The sequence below is a fragment of the Solanum stenotomum genome, chromosome 11, assembly GCF_019186545.1.
Source record: "Solanum stenotomum isolate F172 chromosome 11, ASM1918654v1, whole genome shotgun sequence".
In the NCBI taxonomy this organism is placed as follows: Eukaryota; Viridiplantae; Streptophyta; class Magnoliopsida; order Solanales; family Solanaceae; genus Solanum; species Solanum stenotomum.
The window spans coordinates 23,446,849-23,464,702 of NC_064292.1; the positions used below are offsets into that span (position 1 = coordinate 23,446,849).

General features: G+C 31.0%; 2 protein-coding genes across 5 annotated transcripts in view; one reads left to right on the plus strand and one right to left on the minus strand.

Annotated features, from left to right (window-relative positions):
• The window catches only part of LOC125844725 (MAP3K epsilon protein kinase 1-like), a 468,061-nt gene that overhangs the window by 88,112 nt on the left and 362,095 nt on the right, over positions 1-17,854 (minus strand). The gene's annotated exons all lie outside the window — the stretch shown is intronic.
• Positions 7,539-17,213, plus strand: LOC125844739 (uncharacterized). Of its 2 annotated transcripts, none has more exons than XM_049524072.1 (13): positions 7,539-7,702; positions 7,838-7,955; positions 8,510-8,620; positions 9,597-9,679; positions 13,622-13,681; positions 13,779-13,839; positions 15,091-15,197; positions 15,293-15,370; positions 16,120-16,165; positions 16,254-16,374; positions 16,477-16,562; positions 16,740-16,824; positions 17,020-17,213. In XM_049524072.1, exons 1-13 carry the CDS (start codon positions 7,640-7,642, stop codon positions 17,090-17,092), a joined length of 1,092 nt encoding a protein of 363 aa, XP_049380029.1. In that variant the 5' UTR covers positions 7,539-7,639; the 3' UTR covers positions 17,093-17,213. The 2 variants fall into 2 exon arrangements, with proteins under 2 accessions (XP_049380029.1, XP_049380028.1); XM_049524071.1 differs by having other exon boundaries at positions 7,542-7,702; positions 16,923-17,213.

Sequence of the window (17,854 nt, forward strand, 5' to 3'; positions counted from 1 at the left end):
GGTAATTTTTTTTATTTTTTTTAACATTTTTTTTTGGGATAGGGGTAGGGGGGGTGGTAGGTGGTGGAGTGAAGTGATATTTTTTAAAGCTTTTAACAAGATTTCTATTATAATATGGGTAAATATGGTTACCCATATTATCCATTGGGTAACTCGTTTTTACCCATTTAAAATGTGAGTTGAGTCGAGTAACTTATCCATTTTTATTTAACTCGTTTTTTGATCGACTCATATTCAACTGACTCGCTCGTTTGTCACTCATAGTCACAACTTTTCATAAATGTTACAACCTTTCATAAAAGTCGCAACTCTTCATAAAAATCACAACTTTTCATAAAAGAGAAGGCTAATTTTGGAAATAAATAAATTAAAAGGGAATTCTGGTCTGTAGTGGCGCCATGTAGGCGGGCATAGGGTTCTTTATATATATATATATATATAAAATCATTTTTTGACATGTTTATTTAGGAAGTTAGTTTTAACTTTCTTAGTTTGATAAAAAGTATATTTGATAAGAAATTCTAATCAGATACCATAAAAATGGTTTGTGCCTTGTGGGATTGTTTTTCTTTTTTAATAACCTAAATTATCGCCTCTTTAATTAAGTTAAGAGTCCAATTTGTAGAAAATAATGAATTTTCTAGTGAGATATACAATAGCTACTAAAACTATAGTTATGCTACGTAATTAGGCAAACTATAGCTAAGAATCCTCATTATGTTTCAACTCTTAGCTATTTATAAATCTTTCCCCAAAACACCAATTAAAAAGATATCTCATTCATTTATATTAATTGATGAATAAAATAAAGAGCAAATTGTATATAATAGCAAACTATTAATTCAATTAAATGTCATAACCATAGTTTGATTTAATTGTAACCCGTAGCAAACTGTTGCCATTCGCTTCTCTCCCTAGGTTTCTCGTTCGCCACTTTCGCTAGTCTCTCCCTTGCCTATCTTGCTTTTATACAAACACAAATATATAAAATGTGTTTGTGTTTGTATAAAGCGAGAGAAAATTGTATATATACATATATTTTCGTTCCTCTCTCTCGCCTCTCTCACTTTATACAAACACAAATGTATACATTGTGTTTGTGTTTGTATAAAGCTAGAGAGAATTGTATATATACAAATACAAATACATATATTTTCGTCCTATACACTTATGATTATACAAATACAGATCTTTCCCTGCCTAGTTTTCTTTTGTCTTTCTCTCTTTCTTGCTTTATACAAACATGTATTATACAATTAATTATTTTGTATATGTATACTGAAACATATTATACAATTGCTGCTTTTGTATATGTATGGCGAAATATACATATTAATAGCTATAGAAAACATAAAGTTTGCTATGGAGCGCAATTATGCAAACTATAATTATAGCATACAAATATGATTTGTATGTTTGCTATATGTGAAATTGTATATAATAGCAAACTATTAATTCAAATTAAATGTCATAACCACAATTTGATTTAATTGTAACCCGTAGCAAACTGTTGCCATTCGCTTCTCTCTCTAGGTTTCTTGCTCGCCACTCTCTCCAGTCTCTCCCTTGCCTCTCTCACTTTTATACAAACACAAATATATAAAATGCGTTTATGTTTGTATAAGGCGAGAGAAAATTGTATATATACATATCTTTTTGTTCCCTTCTCTCCCCTCTCCAGATCTCGCTCGTCACTCTCGCTCGCCTCTCTCACTTTATACAAACACAAATGTATACACTGCGTTTGTGTGTGTATAAAGTGAGAGAGCATTGTATATACAAATACAAATACATATATTTTCGTCCTATACACTTATGATTATACAAATACAGATCTTCTCCTACCCAATTTTGTTTTGTCTTTCTCTCTTTCTCTCTTTATACAAACACATATTATACAATTAATTTTTTTTATATGTATACTGAAACAGATTATACAATTGTTTCTTTTGTATATGTATAGCGAAATATACATATTAATAGCTATAGAAAACATAAAGTTTGCTATGGAGCGCAATTATGCAAACTATAGCTATAACATACAAATATAATTTTTATGTTTGCTATATGTAAAAGTTTCTCTAAAATAAAAAATGTAACACTTGTCATTCTTATATAATTATACATAGTTGCTACTATAATTGGTAACGTTAGGCAAGTTTTATTATGTGTATAGTTAGGTGCAGGTTAGGTTTCATTTTCTTGAATATTTTTTCTTATTCAATGTCTAGTATCCATATTGTTGTCACTAAATTCAGATTCACATTGAAAAGTTTCACATTGGGGATAAAACGCTTTCTAACAAAGGCAATTTCATAATCAGGGAGATTCAAACCCAAAATATCTGAATAAGTATGAAGAAGTACTTACCACTCCATTTGTTGGTATTTTCTCGATATTTCACATTGCCTAACTTGTATTTTCATTTTATTTTAATAATGTCTTTTTGGAGGGAGAAGGCAGTTGGTAAAATTTGAACATATAACTTAAGACTTAAGAGTCTTATAATATATATATATACTCTTTTTGTAAATTATTATCATGTTTGATACCTTAAATTACTTGTTATGCAAATTAACTTTACTTTGATAATATAAAAATTATATGCAAGCACATGGTGCAGTGCATAGGAGACTTTTTTCTTCAATAACAAATTACACATTATATATAATGTTAAATTTTTCTTTTTTATGTATAATAAATCGCATTAGATAAATCCTATGCGACAGGCTCGACTCAAAAGACATTGAGGGGGGATCGACACCAGATCATCTATGTGAACGTCCATCCTTAAAACAAGTTGAGCTATCCTGAAAGACAATGTCCTCAATTTAATAGTCTTTTTCCTTTTTTTATATTTTTAAATCGCTTAGGGAAAATTTTGATTTGGCTAATGTTTAAACTCTAGAAAGAAAGAAAATGCTCTTGTCTAAGAAGAATACCAGTAAAGAAAGCCCGGGACAAAGTTATATTATTGTTATACATTACAAGTTGTTAAAAAGTTAGTAAAGACCGTTATACTATATTTTGCTCGTAAGTGATCTAATATAGAAACTTATTTGTTATTTCTCTTTTTAATTTCAATTTCAATATCAAATAAATGTAGATTTATGTAAAAATAATAGAGTAGAAGTAACAACAGGGGTGTCAATGGGATGGTTCGATCGGCTATTTTAAAAAAATAATACCATTCCAATTTTTTTGACTATTTTATAATGTATAATTAAAATTAAATTTCTTAAAACCACCCTAATCCAATTCATGTGACACAACCAGTACAAAAATTAGTGTCCCAAAAAGAATAATTTTAGCTATATATTTTTTATTTATATAGTGATATTTTTTTTCATTTTTCAAGGAAATGCTTATATAATTTTACAATGGGTATTGAACCTACAAAGTAATTAATGAATTCCAGCCTTTCTAAACATGCGTTTTTGGGATATATTTTGGAAAAAAGATTGAACTATTTTGAGAAAATAAAATATTTTGATACACAAAAATTATGAAAATTATTATTCTTTCCGTTTTAATTATTTGTCTTTTTTTAAAAAAAAATGATAACTCTTTAATTTTATTTTTCTACCTTAAAATCACAAGATTCAAAAGACATTTTTGTATATTCTTCAATTTTTTAGTTTATGACTATAAAATTTAAAAAATATTTTTTATCTTCTCAAATTCTGAATCAAGCCAAAATCAAATAAATAAATTAAAATGAAGAAGATATAAGTAAAAGGAAAGTGCTAAATGACCAGAATTATGTGGCCATAATTTGGCCAGAATTGTAAAAAGACTAATTTAACCTTGTTTCCTTCCAAATTTAAGTCAAATATTTGTTACTACTATTTCCTAAACTTCTAAAAATACGTATGAACAATAATTATTATGTTTAATGAGTTAGAATAATTATTAATTGTGTGAAGGAAATTATTCAATGGACATTATAATTTGGGATCCATTATAATCTAACTTCACCTTCTTTTAATTCTTCCTAATTCACTCTTTCTTTGTTCCTTTTTCTTCATCTTTTTTGTCATCATTTCTCTTTTCTTTTTCATTACATGTAAAATTAAATTATACAAATTCTAATTCCATAAGAGATTTTTGGATACAGTTTATCAATGATTTTCTAGTCTTGAACTTGTAAAATAAGTTAACATTTATTTATTTCTATTATATACAAATCATCCAATTATAAAATCAAGCACACAAAAAAATATATTTGTTAATATCTAACTTCATAACACAAAATTTGTTGGGGATAATATTGCATTTGTTTTCTTTATTTTAATTTCAATATAGTATATTTAATACACTATCATTAATATTAAAAAAATAATATGATTTGATTATTTTTTCTCTTCACTAATATACTGATTTGAATATTCTATTTCATAATCATCTTTTAGAAAATGAATAAAATATTTTTTTTTTATGATAAACTTTAAAGATTATTCTTTATAGATAATAACAAATATTTTTTTAATAAAGTTTGTACTTTAATGTGTTAAATATAGAAAGATAAGTTTCATGTGATAAATTTAATAGTTAGATGAATTTTATGTATTAAAAAATAAGAAAGTAATTTTTCGTGTTATAATATTTTTTGATATTTTATAGTGAAAATATGACATAATGCTATAAATAAGTTAATTACATTTAAGGTAATTTTAGAAACTTCCTTTAATGTGATACTTCTCACAAAGTTCAGTAATATATTTGATACTTCTCACATGTGATTTAAAAAAAAACCTTTTTATTTCAATGATTAATTTCATTCTTAAACATCTTATGTTTATCATTATCTGAATATTTTTTTCAGTTAATAAAAATAATTTTTTTTTGTGTATGTGTATAGTTCATTCGATTTATTTTTTTAAAAAATATTCTTCAGTTAATAAAAAAAATTGTACGATTTAGTTAAAAAATATTTTTGAATTGTACCTTAAAAAAATGTTCATAAGGTACCAATGCATACCTTTGAAAAGTTATTTTTCGCTTAAAATAAATCTCTTTATTGAAGAAGACAATTAAATTTCACATTAATAATAACTACAAATGACTATCTTGTCTACTTAAGATTATACTTAATTATTTTGTAATACAAATTTAGTAAAATATAGTAATTAAGCGTAGATTCAAAAAAATTTAGTTGAATTTTTCTTTAAATATAATCAACTAAATTGATTAGTCTATATATATAATGGATGTTTTTCAAGAGAAAAAATAATGTTATTTTGGAAATTAGATGTTTCTAAAAAATAATTGATGATAAGACATTTATAACTATGCCATGAATAACACATTAATTATGGCCAAAAAATGTCCAAAAATAAACTAATTTATAGTGTAAACATGTCCTTTTACAATTCTGGCCAAATTGATTTTCCCATTAGGATATACATTTTTTTAAAATTATTTTCATTTAATATAGAATTTTCTACCGAAGGAGACAATTAAAATACATGTTGATAATATACATAAAAATATGTTTTTAAATATAATTTGAAAAATATTTCAATAACGATAATCAAAACTCAAAATACTTTAGAATTGATAAAAATCAACACATTATAGAACTACATAATTTAATTTTTTAAAACATAATAATTAAATATGTACTTTAATTTTTTAAATATGTAGTTTTAAATACGTAATTTTAATTTTTTAAAACATAATATTTAAATATGTAGTTTAATTTTTTAAAACATAATAATTAACAAATATCAAAACTACAACATTAATGTGTAACTATCTTGGGTTGTTGTGAAATAGGATCGACACTTATGAACCATATGATTTTTAGTATTTCTTTATTGTGTCAATATCTACTGATTCTAAAGTATTTTGAATTTGACTGTTATTAGTGAACTATTTTACATTATATTTTAAGAATTATTTAAAATTTGAATTTAAATAACTATTTAAATAGGTAATTTAAATGTATTCATATAATAAATACAATAAAATTACTTAATTTTAAAAATTGTTAATCAGTTTTTTAAAAAATATTAATTTGAGAGCAAAAATAAAATATTGTGACAACAACTATGTATACTAAATATTTTAACATATCATTTAATAACAAACATTTTTTCTTATAAAACAACAAATAATACTAATAAAGAAAAATATATATGTGATGAAACTTTGATCTAGTTCATGTTTAACAAATTTGTGTTGTCATTATTATCAGAAACTATGAAGATGTTTCTTTTTTTTTTTAATAAAAGTTTATTTTGAACTCATAAAGAACTTTCTATATCCTTTCCTAGTTATTATAATGTTTCAATGAAGAACCATCAACATTTTTTTTCAAAAAATATTTGTATACGTCTCTAGTACTAAAATAAATAAATAAATAAATAAATATTAATTTTAATGAGTCTTTATTTGTGTATGATGTGATTCATATAATGGAGAAAACATGATGGAAATTTTAGTTTTCTTCATATTTCGTTCACATACATTTTAAGTATAATCGGATAAAATATATTTTTATCATTTAACTTTTTTCTAGAAAATCCATGCGTAACAACAACTCCTTTAAATAAATAAGAGTAATTGTTTTGCCAACTTGGTGAATTTCAGATTTTTTATTTTCAGTATTATAGATATAAATTTTTAATATTTAAATTTAAATATAATTTATCTTTTCACGATTATTAATTATAAACTAAAATAGATAGCCTACACTTTACTCCTCTTTTGTACTTTTTAATTTTTTTTTTATCATTAAGAAATAAGAAATGAAAGATAAATAAACAAAAAAGAAAAAGTAGAAAGGAGGAAATTTAGAAATTGAAAAAATTATAGTATATTTTTTCTTTTACTACTACTGCCATATATATATTTTTTTTACATCTTGAAAATTTCTAGTAAGAAGAGTGGGTGAGACTTATGTTTTCTTTAGTTAACTTTATGGTTTCTTTCTCATGTTTAATTATGAAATCATCAATAATTAATCTCATTAATCATTTTCAATGTATTGGAAACATAATTGAAGAATATATTCAATATTTAAGTTAAAGGGAAAATATGTCAAAAAAATAAACTAGTTTATAGTGTAAATATATCCTTTTACCATTCTGGCCAAATTATGGCCAAAAGAATTTTTCCTTTTAAGTAAAGAAAAAAAAACTCATTAATATGAGTATTAAGATTAGTATTTCAAAAGATTTACTATTTGTCATCAAAGTACCAACAAAGAGAAATAGATGTGGTTATATCACCAATCTCAATATGAGAAAGTTGGCATGTGAAATGAAAATATCCAATGGGGCCCACGATAATCATAATGACATGAAGTTGGTCTGTGTAAGAGAAAAATGTTAAATTGGCCAGAGGACCAAATACTACAGTAAAACAGTTTTTGGGCCAATAGTATGACATCACTTCTATAATAATAAGAGAACTCTCACTTAATGAATTTCGACTTCTCATTCTACTTGTCTGAGTTAAAGGCGCACTCGTAATTGATTAAAAGAAAAGAGTAACTTTTAAATAGAAAAAAGAAAGAAAAAAAAGAGAGTCCTGGATTTTAAATTTTGTCCATCAGTCTTAAAAAACCTATAAAGGGCGGCGATTGAACTGGTTGAAAGTTGAATACGCAAAATCAAAGTATTGTTGATGATTAATGGCTGATTCTAGATTAGCAATCCTTAGTCGACACTTCACTTCAGCAGCAGCAGATTGTAAGGTACCACCGCTGAACTCTGTTACTATGCAGGTTTGAGATTCTGTAATAAATACTATTGTAATTACAAAATCTGTGTAAAAAAGAATGTGAGGTTTATGCTGAATTATTGATACGTTCATCCTTTATACTTTATAGGCTGGCTCTGGCTCTTTTGGTCAAAATTTGGGGTGGATTAAGATATCCCCGGAGGTTTCAGAAGCATTAAAACATGGAACCCCCATTGTTGCATTGGAATCCACTATAATATCTCATGGTACCACTACTTTCTTCAATTCTTCTTCTCTATCTCTAAATCATCTACTAGTCTACTGGTAAGGTAACACTACAACTTGCATAAATTCTTATTTTCAACTCGAAAACACTAGTTTCAACCTCTGACAAGAGGGGCTAACTGCCTTGACGACCCAATGTCTTCATTCACTTTTCTTAATATTTACCAATTTTAATGGTTTGAAAGCTGTGGGTCTGCTGAACCGGCTGTTTTTGCACTAGGTCTTCCCCTGATTTCCGTTCTTCCTTTCCATACCCCGCCCTCCCAAATTAAATAAGATGAAGACTTCTGCTTTACATTTATACAGCGGAAATAACATGTTACTTGAATGATCAATGTGTTACCTCATCAATCATCCACACTTATTCTGCATCAAACCTACTCATAGAGACTTTGCCACAACTCACTTAAGTTGTTCACGTTACTTTAACCTTACATGTATTAAGTTAGTTAGCCTTAAGGAGCTGAAATTACTTTCTCATTTTTGTTCTACTCATACTAGTTTTAACGATGCTTTTTTTTTTTGCTGTTCCTAGGAATGCCGTATCCTCAGAATTTCGAGACAGCAAAGGAGTTGGAGGTCATTGTGAGGGAGAATGGAGCTGTACCTGCCACTATCGCTATTCTGGATGGCATACCATGCATAGGTGTTTATTTGAGACTTCATTTTTTTTTTCTGCATCCCATTCTTTTCTTATTTCTTTGTTGGGGGTACTTTGACACGAAAGTGGGGTTGATTTCTTGAGTTCATCACACACCTCTCCTGAACTTATAGTGTCCAAAGAATTCATGACACTCTACTTGTGCTCTATTATGAGTAATCTGCAATAACCATCAACTTCTTTGTTCTTGGCTTCTTAATATGCATCTTAACTATCAATCTTAACTATCAATAGATACCAAGTTGCCTACATGTTATCTGCTTATATATTTACCTCATACTCATGCTAACTTTCGACTTTTGGCAGCTCAATTAAGTTGATGAGTGCTTTACCTCTTTCATCTATATCTTTCTCTTATGAAAGAAGTGGAACTTTTTTAACTAAGTACTAGCGTTTCCTCGAAATATACACTGCTGCAGTAAAGTACATTGACTTCTATGCTCAATCATATTCCTGCACTGGCATATGGCTGATGCGTATTCCATGAGTATCTGACAGTTGTCTGAAAGTTTTGACTTTCCATTCACTTGGACAGTTTATGTGAGTGATCGATGTGAAAATGAGAAATGGAGTGAGAGTTTTTTGAAATGGAATGTGAAGATGAGAAATTTGGTGTGGAAAGTAACCTTTTTGAGAGCATCTATAATAGCTTCTCTGCTGTGAGCCATTTCCATCTTGTACTTAATTAATTCCAGAACATCATGTTCTACAGCACTTTGAATCTTTGATAAATTATTTGTTAAACTTACACTTTGTGAGGAATTCTGAAAAATGAGAACATGAGTCCAGAATATTGCAATCATTACTACAGAAGTCTGTGAATTCTGAAATGATAAAACTGAAAATACTTGCATGACCTTAGCTTATTTCTGAGTTGCCATACTATGTTAACTTTCTTTTAACTAGGGAATCATACTAGCATGTAAAATGTTTTAACCATGAATTATATTCTTTATGGTAGGCTTGACTACAGAAGAACTAGAGATTCTAGCACGTCTTGGTAGCAAAGCTCGGAAAACTGCTAGTAGAGACATTGCACTTGTTGTAAGTCAATTGCAAATTGCGCTACTTAATCTGAGCAACTATATCTTGTTTTCCTTCATCATATTTGTTAAAGATATTTGTTTTGACTGCTGAAACTTAAATTTCACTAGCTCGAGGAATATATATGTACATGTGTATATCTTGNGGCTTGACTACAGAAGAACTAGAGATTCTAGCACGTCTTGGTCGCAAAGCTCGGAAAGCTTCTAGTAGAGACATTGCACTTGTTGTAAGTCAATTGCAAATTGTGCTACTTAATCTGAGCAACTATATCTTGTTTTCCTTCATCATATTTGTTAAAGATATTTGTTTTGACTGCTGAAACTTAAATTTCACTAGCTCGAGGAATATATATGTACATGTGTATATCTTGAGATGTGACATGAAAAAGCTTCATGGGCCTGGAGAAAATAGCATGGCACAGATAGCTTGTTTTGTAATGTATGCTGGCAGAATTATGTGTGTCTTGATGATGACTACATAAGTTCACAAAGATACTTCACCACAGCTTGCACTATCTTATATTTATTTGTTTTACACTCCCTTGTTACAGTTCCAAATATTTCTATGAAGATAGTTTCTATTTTGTAGCAAGATGTGCTTATTTATCGATTATTCCTCCCTTTACCACATTTTTAAGTATCTTGAGGGAGCGTGACTTTTAAATTTAAAAATAAGGTTTACTTTTAAAACCTTTTTAGTTCTTTGTTCTTTTCCAAAAACATACTAAAGATGATGAAAAAGCTCTTTGCTCAAACAACTTGAGATGTCGCACTTGTTATATAGTGCGAATCATGTATTATCAGCCTTCACATTGAAAGAGAACTGATCATTCGGTTATGTGGTTTTGTCTTGAAGGCATCAAATCCAAAAGCCTGGCTTTTTTTGGCCATCCACAAGAATTTCCTTCTCTTCTTAGACATGCTCTCCCAACCATGCTAACCTCCACTTACGACAAGATTGCTTCAATTCTTATGAAGTACTTTTCTTCAAGATTTCATTAATAAAGCCTTTTCCTTCAAACTTGCAAGCCTTTCAATATAAGTCCACCCACATACAAGCCTAATCCTCTACCAAAAACTTCTCTTGTCATATGCCTACAAGGAATTTATCAGTAGCTAATCACAATAATGAACATAATTATCATCACAATTTATGAACAACCTTAATGAATCTCATTAACTTCCATCGTTGATGGGGTTTATAATTGTGAGAAATATATGAGAAGAATATTATTGAATTGTTGCTGTTTACATTATTTCATTGAGACCCTATTTATAGACCCTAGAATACAATCCTTTACCAAGTAGGATACTATTTAGTATTCCTATTTCTATTTCTATTCCTATTCCTATTCCTATTCTAATAGGATTGTATAAACTTATTCCTATTCTAATAGGATTGTATAAACCTATTCCTATTCTAACACTCCCCCTCAAGCTAGTGCATACAATTCATGCACCTAACTTGTTACAAATGTAATTAACACGAGGACCGATGAGGGGCTTGGTGAGATATCTGCAAGTTGATCACTCGACTTCACAAATTTGACAATCAATCTCAATGGGCTTGGTCTTCTCATGAAATACTGAATTTGATGCATAATGCTGATAAAACAGAGAGTGATAAAATTACAGTGTTGAACTTCCCAAACCAAGCTTGCAAAGACTGTTTCAGACCATAGAGTGACTTACGTAATCAACATACAAGGCTACTAAACTCCCCCTGAGCAACAAAATTAGGTGGTTGCTCCATATAGACTTCTTCACAATGCAACGGTCGCCGAAAGTGCTCAAAATCTAGTATAAAGTGTATGGATCATGTTGGAATCAATAGACGTGTCAATATTTAACAAGAAAGTCACCGAAAAACTGGCCGGAACATGCTCATATGCCGGAGTATTAGATTTGATGGATAAAAGTGGTCACAATCTAAGAAATAAAATTATATGGGTAGGGTCGGAATTATGTCACGACCCAACTAGAAAATAGAAATTATATAGGAAGTTCGAATTGATGGAACGACCTCCATTGAAAAAGAGAAATAATATGGGTAGGGTCGGAATGATGACACGACCCTACTGAAAAAAGAAAATTATATGGGTAGGGTTGGAATGATGGCACAACCCCACGCAAATCAGATTTGAGGAGTCACCGGAAAGACGAATGGAACTATGCAAATCAAATCTGAGGAGTCACTGAAAAGACACATGATGCTATGCAACTCAGATATGAGAAAATAGTTCGGAAAAATCCACGATACTACACAAATTAAATATGAAAAGTAGTCCAGAGAGATGCACGGTGCTACGCAAATCAGATATGCAAAAAAGGTAGTCACCGGAAGGATGGCACGGTGCTACAAAAATTATATATGAAAAAGTAGTCACTGGAATGATGGCACAGTGCTACACAAATTAAATATGACAAAGTAGTCACCGGAAAGATGGCACGGTGCTACGAGTTAGATATAAGAAAGTAGTCACCGGAATGATGGCACGGTGCTTACATAAATCAAATATGAGAAAATAGTCACCGAAAAGATACACGGTGACCCAACTTTTGCTAACATAATTGTTGGCCAGACGGGTGGCATATATGAGTAATAGCCGCCCACCAGCAGCGGAAACACTTTGATTGTTTACTAAGATCGTAGAGGATCTGATACCATGTGAGAAATATATGAGAAGAATATTATTGAATTGTTGCTGTTTATATTATTACATTGAGACCCTATTTATAGACCCTAGAATACAATCCTTTACCAAGTAGGATACTATTTAGTATTCCTATTCCTATTCTAATAGGATTGTATAAACTTATTCCTATTCTAATAGGATTGTTAAACTTATTCCTATTCTAATAGGATTGTATAAACCTATTCCTATTCTAACAATAATATTCGTGGTTTCTTTTAAAGAGTGAAGGCATAATAGTGTTGATATTTTAATTGGAGAGGAATGTGATGGGCATTACTGTCACTAAAAATTATAATTAGTAGAGTAGGAATAACCAAGAACACATGGGGATGCCACACACTTCCTTGAATTTTCACTATTGAAGTCTATTATTAAGCATCAAAGGGGATCCAGCGGTCAATGCAGTGTGATGAAAATCATGGGAGATACGGGTTCAAAACTCAATCAGGCTTGACTTCATCCCATCTGCACAAGATTTAGTGGGAGAGTCTCTCGGTATCATATTGGTGGGAGCTAGCAAGTACCTAGTAATATAATCGAGGTGTACATAATCTGGCCCGAACACCACTATTTATTAAAATAAAAAAATATTCAGTCTTTCATTATTTTCCTGTATTCAACATGCCTACATAACTGTCTGACTGCACTAGCTTGTAGGTGAGGTATAACAATAGGAGTGGAAGTGAACTCAGAAGAAGAGACCTTAGACAACCCAGAGATCATATTGGATTTTGTGTGCTTCATCCAAACGTTTTAGTTACTATCAAAGAGATAATTATCCACTCGGTTCATGACTTCTCCATATCTGATTGGGTCAGAGTTCAGAAATATTTTTTATTCTTCTTTGTAGAAAAAACAAGGCGTATCTGGTTTCTCATTTGCTGTTGTGAAAGACTGTTTTCACATTACCTATGCAAATGTTCTATTTTCTTTTGGTTATTTTTGTTGTTTTCTTGCGTATCTTTAAAAGGTAACCTTTCGCGCTTAAATAACAGTTTTTGACGTGCAATCTTCTGGACATTGTTATATTTGGTTCTACCTTGTGTCTCTGACTGGCATCTGCTGCTATTTCACGTTTTAAGTTATAGAAGCTAGGTATATGCTTCATCTTCAAGTTTTCCCTTTCAAAAAGTTCGGAGCATATGTTTGGGTATCTGCCTGGATCCTACCAAATATTCTTGGGAAGCTGCCACAGCTGTCAAATTAAGTGTTTTCTAAGCTATTGTTTGTATTTTTTCCCCTAGATGGCAGGCAGGGAGAATGGGGCAACTACTGTCTCTGCAACAATGTATCTTGCTTCGAAGGTGATGACTGCATCCTACAGGATTTTTCTTGTAACTTTCTTGTTTTTTCTGTATTTTATCTGTATAATTTTGTAGAAAAATCTTCTGCATTTTGTAGGTGGGTATTCCAGTATTTGTCACTGGCGGTATTGGAGGAGTACATAGGCATGGAGAGAACAGTAAGTGAATCAACACTTGTATATGTGCTTTGGTACTTTAAAATCTATGGTGATGCTAGAATGATGATTTTGCTTGGTAGCATCTGATTTTTAAATTAGAACGATAGCTTGCCGAATCTCTTTGAGCATTTTGTGACAATAGTTGGCAAACAAATATTTAATTCATAAATAAAATCAAGAATGGAGTTATGGAGGATAAGATGCACGTGAAGGACATTTTCATGTAGAGACTGATAAGTGATCAGCGGTATCATCAATATGAATTAAGCAGGACACTAAACTAGACATTTTCATGTAGACTGGTAAGTGATCAGCGGTATCATCAATATGAATTAAGAAGGAATGACACTAAACTAGGGTGTCCAACTCCAACCTGTTACGAGGAGCAATATGGAGTTTCTTCTGATGATGATTATTTTACTGATTAGTTCCAAATATTGGCTCAATAATATTTTTCAACTTCGGTAAATGGCATAAGACCTGGTTAATATGAGATGCTTAGAGTGTCCATCACTATGGACTGTTTGCTCCTTAAATGGTCTTGGGTGATCCATGCCTTGTGAGCTAGCTTTTAAGGTTGAGTGAGAATCAACATCCATTTTCTTAACATGATATCAGTGTTGGTGCCATCTCTATTCTTAGTTTACCTGTTGTCCATGGTCCAAATTTCCAGACATCAGTGTGCAGAGGAGGTGTGTAATAGTGTCCCACACAGATTGAGGGAATGAGTTATTATCTCCGTACAGGGTCTTGACAATTTTCACCGCATAAGCCAGCTTTTGAGGCTGTTAGACCCAATGTCATTTTGTTAATCTTATTCATTTCTCATGTGACTTTATTTCTCACATGGTATTAAAGTTAGACCCACCCCTATTCTTGGTTTATCCAATGTCGGCCCCATATTATGCTGTCCACGCTTCAGATGTCCAGGACGTGTAGGGAGTTAGAGCGTCCGACATTGGTTGAGGTGTCACCTTATATTGTCTTGGATAGAACTCACCTCAAGAGTTAGCCCCATGGTCCATTTCTTAACAAGGTGCATTATTAGGCTGCTTGCCTGCTTCTAATAAACTCGCGCTCTACATGGTTTTCATTTGACATTTAGAGCATCTCTCAAGCCTTTTTGTTTCAAGGTAGCAAACTTTTCGTAATGAAATAAGCAACTTCCTTATCTTTCAACTTTTCTTCTCTTATTTGCATTTATTTCTTATTTATTATGTTTGAGTAGTTCTTATGCATTTATTTATACAGCAATGGATGTTTCTTCTGATCTTACTGAGCTTGGAAATACTCCTGTGGCTGTGATCTCTGCTGGTATAAAATCGATACTAGATATTCCTCGAACACTTGAATATTTGGTTTGTACCAACTTTGGATTTAACTTCAGATCTCTAATATATGATAATGGAGGACTTGGAAATTTAACTCCTTCCTTTCCTATCTTGACCTACAGGAAACTCAAAGAGTTACTGTTGCAGCTTATAGAACCGATGAGTTCCCTGCTTTCTTCACACAAACCAGTGGCTGCAAGGTTCATATTTTGTCATTAATCCTATCATATGATTCCTATGATTAACTCCTGTTATATGTTTCAAACAAAGCGGACTATTAAAACAGTCATGGAAACCCTTCCAAAATATGAAAACCAGTCCAACTTATAGTTTCTTATGTAGTATGCCATCTTTTCGTTTTATGTCACTTTTATGGTGTGTTCCAAAAAGAATAACACATTTCTATATTTGGTAACTCTTTAATTTTATGCCTCTCATTTTACCCTAATGACATACTCTAATAGCTGTAAGAATGTCATTGCATATTTAAGACCACAAGTTTTAAGACTGCCTTCCGTATGGTATATTATATATTCAGTTTATATGTCAAAAGTCTTCCTTTCTTTCTCAAACACCTGGTGAACACCGCTTTATAAAATGAAATGGAGGGAGTAGATTTCTCTACTGAACCGTGAAAGAGTGAGGTATAGGAAAAAGGGGTCAAACGTTGTTACATGCTGAAATATGCTGCTCGTCAACACCAAAAACTTATATGGTCAAAATGTGGATTCTTCTCTTCTTTTAATTATTTTTATTCCTTCATTATTGGGAATGGTGGGGTGGTTCAGGAGAAAATGATAGGGTAGGTGAATAGATTACTTTTCTTTAGGAATGTATGGATAACTTGTCATATAATTTCAGTTAACACGAGATCATATTTTTCTTTATTATGTTTATAATGCACATTATATCATGTTTTCTAATTAGTTATCTTTGCCATAAAACTTAGGCACCTGCTCGAGTAGAATCGCCAGAACATTGCGCTCGAGTTATTGGCAAGGAACTCCTATACCTATTTCATCCTTCATTCATTTACTCGTTAAATATAGCGTATTTACTTCTATTCCCTAACTTTGACTGTAGATGCGAACATAAGACTTGAGCAGAAGAGTGGAATCTTGATAGCAGTCCCCATTCCAAGAGAGCATTCTGCTTCTGGAAGTTTGATTGAGTCGGCAATACAGCAAGCTCTCCAAGAAGCACGGTAAGTATTCTGCTGTATCCTCTTATTTGCGGAAGTACATGGTTCTTTGCACCTCATTACCTATTTCCACATATTAATGTTGGGATGTAATTGCTAACTCAGAGAGAAGAAGATTACTGGCAATGCTGAAACTCCGTTCTTGCTTGCAAGAGTCAATGAACTTACTGGTGGAGCATCTCTGGCTTCAAGTATCCCTTAACTGTTATTACTATACGATGTTTAGTTTGCAGATCATTCGTTAAAATCTTGATAGAGAAAGAGGAATGTCACAATAAATTATTATCAATCATTTCCACAACGCCACCTGAATTAGATCATGGCCTTCAGTTTAGTCCATCCTTTTAGTTTCCTTAATGAAGTTTCAGACATTGCTCTCGTGAAAAATAATGCCAGTATCGGTGCTAAAATTGCTGTTTCGCTTGCCCAGCTTCAAAAACGTAGTTACAACAGGTTGGTGCACTCAATCTGTTACCATTCTTTTGGTTACAACCTCAACTGGTTTCAAATTCGGTGACATGCTAAGAAAAACCGGTGTTTTTACTTTTCAGGTTGTAATTCTCTTATATTCGCGCTCCTTCGTATCAACTCAGCTAAGCATTTTAAGCTCGTTGAGTCTGAAGGAAGCAGCGTCTTTGACATATGAAGCAGAAAGAGTGTTACTTATGGAAGTATGCAACCAAACAAAAAGTTAATGCAACATCTTTCCTTTATAATCTAGAATTCTAGTGATGTGAATTACTCCCTCCGTTCCCTTAAGAAATTAGGTAAGTTTATTATTGTACCATTATTTAGTGTTTTCTTGAAGTCAAGTTTTCAATAAATGAACATAAATTAATTTATTTTGATTAATTAAATTGGCCAATGAACATGAGTTAAATCATTTCGTTTTTTTGTGTTGGTCAAATTCATACTTTCAAGGCTAATAACTCTCAAGGTAAAATAGAAAGATAATGTTATTTATGTATTGATTTTGTGAAATGACAAGTACTCCCCCTGTCTATTTTTAATTGTCATGTTGCGTTTTTCGAAAGTCAATTTGACTAACTTTGGGATCTCAGACCAATCACAACAACATAAAAATTATCCAAACCACAACAACCAAGTACATGGAAAAATTCACTATATCACTCAATGATTATCAATCACTATTAAGAGTCTATCTATCATATAAAATAAAGCAAAACCTACCTCCACTGAATAATCGAAGTCAAGCAAGCTCCTTCTCCAATACTTTTCCTTTCCTCAATGTCTCTGAATGTTTCCAATCTATGCAGTATACAATATCCATAAGCAAACGAGTTCGTAGACACCCATATTACTATATATTTAGCCTAGACTCAAAAACTCACCCAAATCTATCATCAAATTCTTAAATTTTGATACCAACTAATAATGAAGTCCCATATGTTCCTAATTTTTCAAGCCTAAAGTTAAGTCTTAATTCCTCCAAATAATATAACTCTAATGAATTTATAATACA